General features: G+C 48.5%; 1 protein-coding gene across 1 annotated transcript; it reads left to right on the top strand.

Annotated features, from left to right (window-relative positions):
- The first annotated feature begins 10526 nt into the window (after window positions 1–10526).
- LOC113146427 lies at window positions 10527–11253 on the top strand. The gene is made up of 2 exons (XM_026333810.1): window positions 10527–10708; window positions 10992–11253. The coding sequence occupies exons 1-2, from the start codon at window positions 10527–10529 to the stop codon at window positions 11251–11253; spliced, it is 444 nt and encodes a 147-aa protein (XP_026189595.1).
- Window positions 11254–11849: the final 596 nt, after the last annotated feature.

Consider the following 11849-nt stretch of genomic DNA (forward strand, 5'->3'; position numbering starts at 1 on the left):
TTTTAGAGAGTGGGTTGTGGAAGCCAGGTGCGGTTTGGGTGTGGGTGCGGATAAGCAGCCAATGTGGCGTACGTGGTGTCTAGTACCACTGGTCCCCTAGACCTGTGGTGCGGAGTGTTGGTGGAGACTGGCAGACGTTCGTGCGTTTAGGCGGCTTTGGCAGGACGACGCTGAGTGGGGAGGTTGTTTGGAATCCAGTGGCAGTACGGCTCCTATGCTTAAACCTGTCTTGGTGTCGTCGTGTCGTATTGCATGTTCTCAAAGCAACAATGTCAATAGCAGCAATAGAACTGCTTATGTGAGTGTGGGAGTATGCCTAGTTGGTGCTCTACAATATGCGGAGGCACGTTTTATGGCACATGGATGGAGACGTGGTCAGTTGTTTCCAGCGCATGGAATGCTTGTGCCAGCTTGGCCATAAGACTAGAGTGGTTCTACCACGGGCCCATCGGCTAGCGATTGCCTTCGCTTTGATGCGGAATTGATATGGAGGCTGGGGAACATTTGCACGCTGCATGCCACAGGAAGTGCGCTCTTCGCATGCAAAGGTGTGGGGCATAGAATGTGTTTTCCCTGTAGTCGTGCATGTAGGGTCAGGGCAGCATCTAGCTTGTATGCTGCAGTGGGATGGCTAGCACTGTTGTTATGTGCATGCTGGGGGAAGGATCAGGGTGTGCGCTGCACTGGATATGTGTTTCAGGTGGGTGCTCATATATTATCTATTGCAGTGGCAGCAGGTGAAGGGGCAGTTGTATGACCGAGCGGCATGCTTGTTTAGGAGAGCCTAAGCACCTTCGAGTGGCTGGGGTTCTCCGATGTTTTTCTGTTGTACTTAATGCAGCGTTTGCGCTGATGTTGGGCATTTGGTACTGCCTGGCTGCGTTGGCGAATGTCAGAGAGTGGGTTGTGGAAGCCAGGTGCGGTTTGGGTGTGGGTGCGGATAAGCAGCCAATGTGGCGTACGTGGTGTCTAGTACCACTGGTCCCCTTGACCTGTGGTGTGGAGTGTTGGTGGAGACTGGCAGGCGTTCGTGCGTTTAGGCGGCTTTGGCAGGACGATGCTGAGTAGGGAGGTTGTCTGGAATCCAGTGGCAGTACGGCTCCTATGCTTAAAATTCCGTTGGTGTCGTCGTGTCTCATTGCATGTGGTCAAAGCAACAATGTCAATAGCAGCAGTAGAACTGCTTATGTGAGTGTGGGAGTATGCCTAGTTGGTGCTCTACAATATGCGGAGGCGCGTTTTATGGCACATGGATGGAGACGTGGTCAGTTGTTTCCAGCGCATGGAAAGCTTATGCGAGCTTGGCCATAAGACTAGAGTGGTTCTACCACGGGCCCATCGGCTAGCGATTGCCGCCGCTTTGATGCGGCATTGATATGGAGGCTGGGGTACATTTGCACGCTGCATGCCCCGAGCTGTGGGCTCTTTGCATGCAAAGGTGTGGGGCGTAGAATGTGTTTTTGTTGTAACTCATGCACGTAGGGACAGGGCAGCATCTAGCTTGTATGCTGCAGTGGGATGGCTAGCACTGTTGTTATGTGCATGCTGGGGGAAGGATCAGGGCGTGCACTGCACTGGATGTGTGTTTCAGGTGGGTGATCATATATTATCTATTGCAGTGGCAGCAGGTGAAAGGGACAATTGTATGACCGAGCGGCATGCTTGTTTAGGAGAGCCTAAGCACCTTCGGGTGGCTGGAGTTCTTTGATGTTTTTCTGTTGTACTTAATGCAGCGTTTGCACTGATGTTGGGCATTTGGTACTGCCGGTCTGCGTTGACAACTTTCAGATAGTACGTTGTGGAAGCCAGGTGCGGTTTGGGTGTGGGTGCGGACAAGCAGCCAATGTGGCGTACGTGGTGTCTAGTACCACTCGACCCCTAGACCTGTGTTGCGGAGTGTTGGTGAAGAGTGGCAGGCGTCCGTATGTTTAGGGGCCTGTGGCAGGACGATGCTGAGTAGGGAGGTTGTCTGGAATCCAGTGGCAGTACGGCTCCTATGCTTAAACCTGTCTTGGTGTCGTCGTGTCGTATTGCATGTTCTCAAAGCAACAATGTCGATAGCAGTAATCGAACCGCTTATGTGAGTCGGGGGTTAAAAGGTGTCGGTATTTTATAAGATGCAAGATTGTGTTCTGGCGTATTCGATTGTAGACGTTTTGAGTTTTTTTCTGAGTGTTGAATGCTTATGCGAGCTTGGCCATAAGACTAGAGTAATTCTAGCACGAGCACATCGGTTAGCACTTGCCGTCGCTTTGATGCAGAATTGGTCTGGAGACTGGTATACATTTGCACGCTGCATGGCTCAGACAGTGCGCTCTTTGCATGCAAATGTGTGGGGTGTAGTATGTGTTTTTGCTGTAGGTAATGCATGTAGGCTCAGGCCAGCATCTAGCTTGTATGCTGCAGTGGGATGGCTAGCATTGTTGTTATGTGCATGCTGGGGGAAGGATCAGGCGTCCCACTGCCCTTTTTCATGTGTTCCAGATTGGCGTGTAGAGCATACTGGTCTTTTTAACTCAAGCTGAAAGGGACAATTGTAGTACCCTGCTGCATCGTTGTTCAGGAGATCCGATGCGCCTTTGAATGGCTGTGGTTTTTCTAGATATTGCTGTTGTAGTTTGCGCTTTATGTGCGCTGATGGTTTGGACTAGCTCATGCCTGCCTGCATTAGCGATTCTGAGAAAGTGGGTTGTGGAGGCGAGTTGCGGTTTGGATGTGGGCGTGCAGAAGCCGGCAATGTGTACTCGGTGTCGTTTAGCACCACGGGCGCCATAGATTTGTGCTCCCGGTTTTTCGGTTTAGGCATGCAGCAGTCAGTGTGTATTATGCGATTCCGGCAGGACGCTAATGGGTCGACGTTATCTGTAATAGGCACTGAAGGGGTGCTAGTGTTCCGAGAAAAACTGTGTAGGTGTCGTCTTGTTGCGATGCATGTACTCAAACAAACAAGGTCCGTACCGTACATTACATTGGATTTGCGAATGTGGAGACAAGCGGAGTGGTGCTTTGTCAGATGTGGGACATTGTTCCCTGTCTCGTTTTTGCATCAAGACTCATTTGTTTCCAGCGTATGGAGTTTCGCTGCGCGTTTCCCGTAGCAATCGAGTGGTTCTAGCATGCTCACATTGTCTAGTCCCCATGCGTCCATGTTGAATAGATTTGGGGGCTGTCAAGCGTTTGCAGGGTATATGAGGTGTTTGGGTAAACATAGGTCCTCAAAATGTGTGCCTTCATTCTTGGGATTGTTCTGAGCAGCATGGGTTGCCAGTATTGTGGCTACGCATACATTTTTGCCTTTTCATTGGTCTCGCGCCGTCACAATGAAGTGAATATCTGCTTGCGCTTTTATGTTGCGGTTTCGTTTCATGTTTTCGCTCTAGCTGGAGGGTAAGGGAAGTGCTCGCTCTTTTATGGACTCGAACCCCGAAGTGTGCTGCAGCTGCGGCTTCTGTAAGCGGCTTTTCTACGTGTATTCAGCCTGCCAGCAATGTTTTGGCCTAGTCATGTTTAGACACATAATGTAGCGGACGAATGTCAAAGGAATGGGTTGCGAGATGTGTAGCATGAAGAATGGTATCCCCTTGCTAATTCCGTGCAGGAATACAATATCACAAATCATCGCTGTATTGGTGTGCTATTTGTCCACCTTGTTTAACTTGCTCTTGTTGTGCACAGTTCAGGACGGCCTGCTGTGGGCTAGTCTGTCGCTTGTGCAGGATCCTGATGACATTTTGCTTGCCCTGCGTCTGGTGATGAGCTAAAGCCATGCGTGCATCTGTGTAACACATAAATGTGATGTTGTCGAATGCTGCTGCAGCTTGCTGCTTCTGAACCAGTGAGGTTTCTGGACAGGAAGTTTTCCTCTAGGTGGGCAATCTGAAGCCCCATAGCACACGCAGGCTCCATGCGCGTCTCTTCACAAGCAGCGAAAGTACATAAACTCATGAATACGCGTTGGTGCAGGATGGCTTGTAATTCACGGGAATAGTTTGGACTACAAGCCTATTCGGGGTCATGGAGTGAGGAATCCTACGTGAAAAGCCGTCGGTAGCAACCAATTGGGCATGGGTCACACCTTGTATGCATGGGCATTTGTCACCACTCGAGACTCCGTTGATGCCCAGCAGCCTTAGGTTGTCATAACGTCAAATGCTGACCGCATTATCGACCCTCCGCACAGTGTATCGCCAGGAACGGTCAATGTGACGTGCAAGATCAATGCACGCGGGCGAAGATCGCCATGTACTCTAGAGCCGAACCTGTCCAGAAGGTTCGATCACCATAAAACCGATGCATTTTTCCACATTTTGCTGTTAGCTGTGATTCGGGATATGTGGTCATGTCGCGCTGTCGCTCATGCGCGGCTGCGTTGGGGCGATCCAGAAAGTGAGACTGCGCTTGCAACGCACGGTTTCGGTGCGGGTAGGCGGCAGCAACTATTGTGTAATGGATGTTGTATGGCTCCATTGCGGCCTGCGTTTGTGGTTCTGAGTATGGGTGCAACGGTGCAAGAGCGTTTCCACCAGTTCCTGTAGGATTTGCTGTTCTTCGTTGGTTTCCGCGTGCAGCAGAAAACACGAGGCGGCACATGTGTCGCATTTGATAGTGGTGGCTCTGGTCTTTTTGATGTTGACAGGCGTGCGTTTGTGCAGACTTGTGTACCACATCTGTGCTCTATTTCGGATTTTCCTTACGAGGTTGGGCCTTGCGTTGAATGCGTGAATGTGGCATGAAGACGGCTGGTGTGCCTGCGAACGTAGCTTTGCTTTGTGTTTTTTGTTTGAAGATAGTCCCAGTTGGTTTCCAGTCCACAAGCTTGGTGGGTGCATACTTTATACAATGAGCCCCTAAAACGATGTGTATTTGTGTGGCTGCACCGTTGGTGTGATTGCAGCTTACACCTCAAACACTTGAGTCTGCCGTAGATTTAAGGTGAAGGTGTGTGCGCGTCTACACATTGAATGACCAGGAACGAATGTATCCAGTTATAATACCTTCCTTAGACGACTGAGAGAGGCTGCGATCGGCATATGGAAGCTAGCCCATTTGTTAGTAGCAGGAATGTATATTTATACCGCCGAGGCGAAGTTTTACTTCGAATAAATATGCTTTGACTCGCTACGGAAACAAAACATAACATGATGCAAATCCAGTAATTTTGCGTTTTGTGAGCTACTGCTTCACACTGCATGCATGTGTCTGGGAGGCGCTTTTGCGTCAGTCCGTGTTATGTGTTGTGGCATTTTAGTATAAGCGACCAACTGAGTGCAAATGCGCTATCCCTTGCACGCGATGCTCAAAATGTATACAGGGCTTTGAGATGCATATCATGATTAGCCGCACTGAGTTGAGAGGCTTCCATTTTCACACTCATGCGCAACAGGTGGGGCTTCGACAAACATCAGCAATGAGGCCTTGCTTCAAAGCATCAGTAACGTGTTGCAATGTAGGTGCGTACAGGTCTCTTACAGTTTAGGGCTGTAGAGATCTTGAAATGTGAATGTAGGAGCAGACGGCAGAAGAATTGCAGGAAAAAAAGTCCGCCGGTGCTGTAAATTTATGGTGAACGACAGGTTTGAAAATAGTACAGATTTTCTGAGTAGTTTATAGTTCGCCCACCAGCGGGGTATCTAGAGCAAGTGGGCTTAAGAGGACTGAAGCAATGATTGATCAGAGCGGAACAGTGATGTTAACAAGAGCAGTAATGATGTGTGATGTTGTGACGGTGGAGCTATGACAGTGATAGGTGCAATCAATCATTCATGTAGAAGTAGTTACAGATAGGATGGCCTGCACACTGTTGCTTGCATCGGCAGAGGTTCATGTGCTCCCGGGGTTTAGCACATCTTCCGAGATTACACTAGAATTTTACAGGGCTCTTCTACCTTTGGTAAGCATACTATCCTACCTGGTGAATTCGCAGGCGTTTTCCCTAGCTGTACAATTTTCTCCAGTGCATGTTTTGGCGCCAGCAGCACAGTTATGGACTGCCAAAAACCTTTCAGCTAAGCGCCTGTTCTCACTCAAAGCTAGAGATCAGAACAAGATGGTTGGAAACTTATCTCTATCATTCGCTTGGCTCTACGACGAGCAGGGCTTCAGCTGTTGGGCCACCACCAGCTCGCGCACCAGGGTACGCCTACTTACCACCTTATCAGGCAATGTGTTTTCGCTGCATATGTCCTGCAGCTCCGACGAGTCCCAGGTTTATTCATAATTTGTGGTGGGTGGTCTCCATCTCAGTACGAATACGTGGTTTTGGATTGTTTGTGGAGCATCTGCAAAGGCCTGCAAGAGATTTACAGCGTCTAAAATCATTCCACACGCATTATATCATGAAGTGTTTGCTTGTAGCTCGCCCGTACGTCAGCAGACTCATGGACTTTCAGTCCTTGCTATACCGCTCATACAGCACCACCTTTCAATTCAGTTTCAATACTTTACATCTGCTGAGATGACGCATTACCCGTAGAATGGAGGATCGAGACTATGCTTGCATAAGCCTCTCCAAACAGACACTTAAATAAGGCTTTTCTTATATATTTGTATTAGCCGGATAAGCACATGCGACCGTGTGGTTTTTCAAGCATATAGACTGCGAGCCGCTGTAATTTAGATAGATATGTCTTTTATTCACATTCTGTCTACGACACACTGATAACAATATTAATTGGGAGAATACCGCCTTAGAAAATGCAATATGCCTTGTTATTTTGCATGCCTCACGGTGGAACCGCAACGCTGTGGATCTATGAGTCGAGCCGCTAAGGGGCCATACGCTTGTCGGTTTGCTCTAACGTGTAAGCACATTGCTGAGCGCACCTGATTGGCTCCTCCACTGGTGTAATGTACATGTCTGCCATTGTCACCGTGCTACGAATATAGTTACCTTGTTGATTTCCAGGTCTTAATGAGGCTTGAGGGCCTGACCAATTGCACGTTCATGACACCCAGGAGCAAGTATATATGATTGCTTGCACCAAACCTAATGTTCCAGCACTTTGGGGGTGCACCTAGCGTTGCTGGTGAGCGTCCATCACTGTTCCAGCATCAATCACATTTCGAGGACATAGTATTTTGCGTGGCACTTTGCTGACAAATGGCTGAGCAATGCAAGCTTTTAAGTGGCCCAGTAGCTTAACATAGTTCTTGTCCAAACGGTCAGCGCCACACCCACTGACAAAAAGGGCTCCAAATGGGGATCTCACATGCACGAACCCGATCAGTATACAATCAGCTTCTAGGCAAAATGCATTGTAGCAGTATCATCGGAGAGCAACAGACCCTACGGTTATAATCCATAGCGTTGGTGTATTCGAAGGTGCGCATGATTGGGAAAGGCTAAGCATACGTTTGCTGAAGGCTGTGGCCTATCTAAATTCCCCAGATGCTGCTTGCTGATGGTGTGTATAGTGGCTGCATCTGCAACCGTGTTGCTTGATTATTCAGGCATTATATTTTCTGCAAATGACGGAAACATCTATTTGCCTGTGGAAAAATGAAAAGCGCACTGAATGACCTTGTTCGTTTCACAGTATCTGCCGACTAAATGTGCGAACTAGTGAAACAGGTGGTAGTTGGGTGCAGAGCCTGCTTGCGTAGATGTGTGTACACCAGCAAGTCTATTTATCAGTAGTGCTTTGCACACCTCAACGCAAGTGTGAAAATTGCATATACATTCTTGTTTGCATCATATTTGTTTACTTAGTAGACAAGCTTTTGCTTGGACCACGCCTGCTGTGCTCTCTAATTTCGCGCCTCTGATGTAATAAGGAGAAATTATCAGTATTGTAAACAATCTCATGCTGCTTGCTCTAAAAGTGCACATTTTTCGGTGGTTATTAGAGGGGACAACAAAATGTCACAGGGGCAGCAGGAAATACATTCGCCGCATTGAGTTAGTTGCAACTGGCAACAGTCGATTCCAGGGCAAGTCGAGGAGCCCTTCCTCTATATTTGCGTATACGCGACCTCCACATTTAAAAATTGCTGTGGGCACAGTGAGTGCGTTCGCATGTTGCCTTGGTGTGATGCATTGTCCCCAAGTCCTAGCGGTTCGATGTGAATTTGTGATTGTCATATCCTCGTAAGTGTGTCACACACATTTTCGTATACCAGAAACATGCCGCAGGCCTTTTTTCGTTGAATTGCAATACATCATATTACACTGCGCCTAACTGCACGATTATTCTGCTTCAGAACCTCACAGAATAATGAAGTGATTCCTGATCAATGTACCAGCTCCACGCCTATCTGAAACTGCAAACAGTGGTCCATGGCCGGCTCAGTGGGCGCCAAAAGCGTAGATCAGCAAGCGATTACCTCTAATGTACATACAAGACAGCCCCTAAAGGCTTCTATATATGTAGAAATGCCTGATTGAAATGGGCGCATCATGAGCAACAAATGCACCTACCAACATCAGTAGGAATTGAAGAAGCAGGCATAATGTGGTCAACAATACAGGGATAGGAAGCGCAATCAGTGGGAGAAGTTTCATGATGAGGAGATCAAGCGGCCTTGCCAAAACTGGTGGCTCTTGCCATGCACTGCGGCCCTCTCTAGTGCAACATTACCGTCACGTGCTTTAGGGTAATGAGTATATATTTTTAGTTTCCAAAACACAGCAACAAAGACAAGTAACCACATAAGTAATTCGTCGTAGTGCTCGGCGATTGTGTTGTGGCAACATTCACAACTGAGGCTCTTCTAGTCCGCTTCCCGGTTTCGTCGCAAATTGTTCTCATATATGACGCATTGATTGGTGAAAGTTGACAAGTTAATCAGCGGCAGAAGCGAGTGCTGGCCTTGATAATTTCTACTTAGATCTGAGGGGATATAAGTGAAGTGCTGGTTGTTGGTTTTGTAGAGCATTAAGCTTTGGTTTTCAGTTTCAAGGTCTCACGTGCATGACGAGTGGTTTAGCACTGCTACTGCGGTTTCGCAGTGCACTTCAATATTTAAGACTGTCGTGACCGGATGCTTGATGAGAGATGTCTGCCGCCTTCGATTTTCGAGGCCGTCGTCAAGACGTCTTGCCGCGTTTGGCAGGTGGTGAGTAAACTCGACAATACGTATCAACACTCTGTTATGATCGTTGGTGTTTAGCTTATTGGGCCTGGACTGCATGAGTTTGACTGCGCTTGTACAGCGCACACTGTCGCATATCATATCTGCTTTACCCTCTGCCTCTGGCGCTCTTGAGCCTTGATCGCAATGGCCACAAGAAGCGGCAGCTTTTTTGTATTGTCCATTACCGCGCGGATGAAAGAGTCAGCACGGGTTTCACAAAAACGTAGAGGGACGATATTATCTGGTTTCATTGCATCCTTTAAGCAGGAGCAATTAAAAGTTATTGCCCACTCACAGGTGGAGGTGGCGGGTTTACAGAGGCAACTTGTCGAGATGAGAGCAAATCCGATGAGCCTATCCCTTGTCAGTCTCTCGTACACGAAGACGGAGGTGGTATGCAGGATTTCTTGAACAAGATAGAGACATAGCTTCTAGAGGGAGAAACCAAAGTTGCTCAGTGAGGCGCTGAAAGCAGATAAACCTTCTTGCATTGCATTATTAAATTGTCCTGGGTATACCAGTGCAAAGATGGAGGATTGAAAAGTTCTTCCAGAACAACGCCTCTTAAGGCGCTTTTGTAGGAATAGACGAGAGGTGAGGGTTAAACTGGCCCAAAACAAGAGAGATCATGATGAATACTTTGTGGGGCTTTTACAGCTTGTTTACTCGGGCATTGTGTCACATTCCGAAGGTGCCTTGGGAGAATAATTATCCAGTCTGCCAGATAAAACACAAGAGCAACGACAAAGAGCTATCCTTGATTGAAAGGACGCTGCAACTACCTTTTGAAGCTCAAAGACCCTTGGGAACAGTTATGCGCAGATCGCCGCAGATACTGTCATTATATAGGAGATGCACAACGCCAGAGTCAACAGGGGACCCGTAAAGATAAGCGAGTACCCAACAACGCTACGCTGTATTGTAGCGGGATAGGCGGGCAAGCCTCGACCGAGGAGGATCAACGAGAACGGGGCGATGAGGCTGCTGTTACGCAATAATTCAGGACAGTTTGGAAACGACTGGTCGCCGCAGAATCGCGTTTAGTGTATGCTAGGGGAGTTGCTCCTCAATCATAGAGACAAGGACTCCGATAGCGCCAAATGCTCAGCACCACTAGGGCGTGAGCCATCAAGTAAAGAGCCACTCATCTGGGCACCATTTGGCGCAGACGAAAAACAAAAGCCTTCGAATTCTCGAGCACTAAAGTAGTGGGAGACATAAGTACTCGGAGCAACCGTGCTGCGCATGGATTAATATGTTCCGGCGCCACGAAACCTAACATCACCTTAGTCTTGCCAGCTTGAAGGCAGCGTATCTGTCCCTAGAAGATAGACCAAGAAGGAACCAAGGAGACCAAAGCAGAAATGCTATTGGTATGTCCAGCTAAATTGTGCTTACTGGATTATGATGAACCGAAGGTTGGCCATAGAGGATTGAGGGCGATGAACGCATAGATGGAAGTACGTCAGAGACCGAAGCAGGCAATCGTGTTAACGGATATTGCTATACAGTATTCGAGGGTGAGGAAGAGCAGACGGTGGCCTGGAAACGTCATTGACGCTTGTGAGCTACTGTGTGCTACTGGGCGCACAGCAGAGTTGTTTCTCGGCATAGTGGAGCACAAGCATGAAGAGCTGTAGTACAAACGAGTATCCGGACTCCTGATTTGCCCGGCACTCGTACAGCGCCTGGTCCTGGATGTCGGCTTCCCACTTCAGGAGAGTGGATGTAACCCGCCTAACACGCAAAGCTTACAAATAAATCTTGTTATGCGGCCATCTATGTGGTGTGGCACATTATTTTAGGGCGAATACCTAGTAGGGCCTTTTCCGTGTGGCTTTATTGCGAGGCTAGGCTCGTTTAGCAGACATCAGATATCATGGTATTTCTGGTTGGAGACGCTGCGTGAGGATATGAAGCGCCACTGCTCTGACCTGCCAATGCTGCCGCGAGAGAGGTTCGCTAGAGGCGCGTGACCTCACCTCCAGGACTTACTCAGCAATTGCAGCAAACCAGGCATATGATGCCCTTGCCCAACAGGCTGCTCCCATGTCGATGGCAGAGGCGGTTACTTTACCACAATCCCCTTCTGAGCGCTACAAGTCATTCCTGAAGCCGAAGCGCGCGTCTCTATTACAAGCCACACTTCAGCAGCCGCCCACCAGCACTGCGAACCTCTAGTCGGCATTGCAGTCCTGGATTCTCTCCTCACGATACCTGTGCCTGTAATAAACACGGCTAATTCTCTTCTCCACACCCTACAGGGTGCATTTATTCCCTATGTTCGTCGAGCATCAACGTACTCTCGGTCCAACAGTCTCAACTCGCGAACCCCCCTCACTTTGGAGGTGGAAGGCGAGGCCGACAAAACGTCTGGGTGACCTAGCGCACTGTTAAAACACACGTATTTGGGTATTTAAGTAGACTTATATTAAGCTTAAAAACTGGCGTCGCAGGTTCTGATACCCCGTCGAGCCAAAGCGCACCTTCTTTCCAGTTGCCGTGCAAGGGAGCTGCCTCTCAAGCGTCCTGTTGATCACCAATTACATGTATCGGCAAGACTACGAACCTCCCTGCTGATAAACCTGGACTCCACACCGCGATTACTACACACTATTCTTGAAACGCTGGGCGCCCTGCTAAATTTTTCGACGCTTTACGTAGAAGCCGGTCTTTACCAGATAAGGTTTGCACCAAAAACGGACAGCTAACAGACTGTTTTTTGTCAAGTAGTGAGTCTCTTCGAGCTCAAGGTGTTGTTTAGTATCCAAGATGCA

The sequence above is a fragment of the Cyclospora cayetanensis genome, unplaced genomic scaffold (genome assembly GCF_002999335.1).
Source record: "Cyclospora cayetanensis isolate NF1_C8 unplaced genomic scaffold, CcayRef3 CcayRef3_contig_305, whole genome shotgun sequence".
NCBI classification, from domain to species: domain Eukaryota; phylum Apicomplexa; class Conoidasida; order Eucoccidiorida; family Eimeriidae; genus Cyclospora; species Cyclospora cayetanensis.

What these genes read in the sequence shown, in the direction of transcription:
- LOC113146427 (XM_026333810.1), top strand. Translation starts at nt 10,527, where the DNA reads ATGGAAGTACGTCAGAGACCGAAGCAGGCAATCGTGTTAACGGATATT. An exon ending in GAGCACAAGCATGAAGAGCT is followed by an intron (nt 10,709 to 10,991) that starts GTAGTACAAACG and finishes GAGGATATGAAG; the next exon opens with CGCCACTGCTCTGACCTGCC.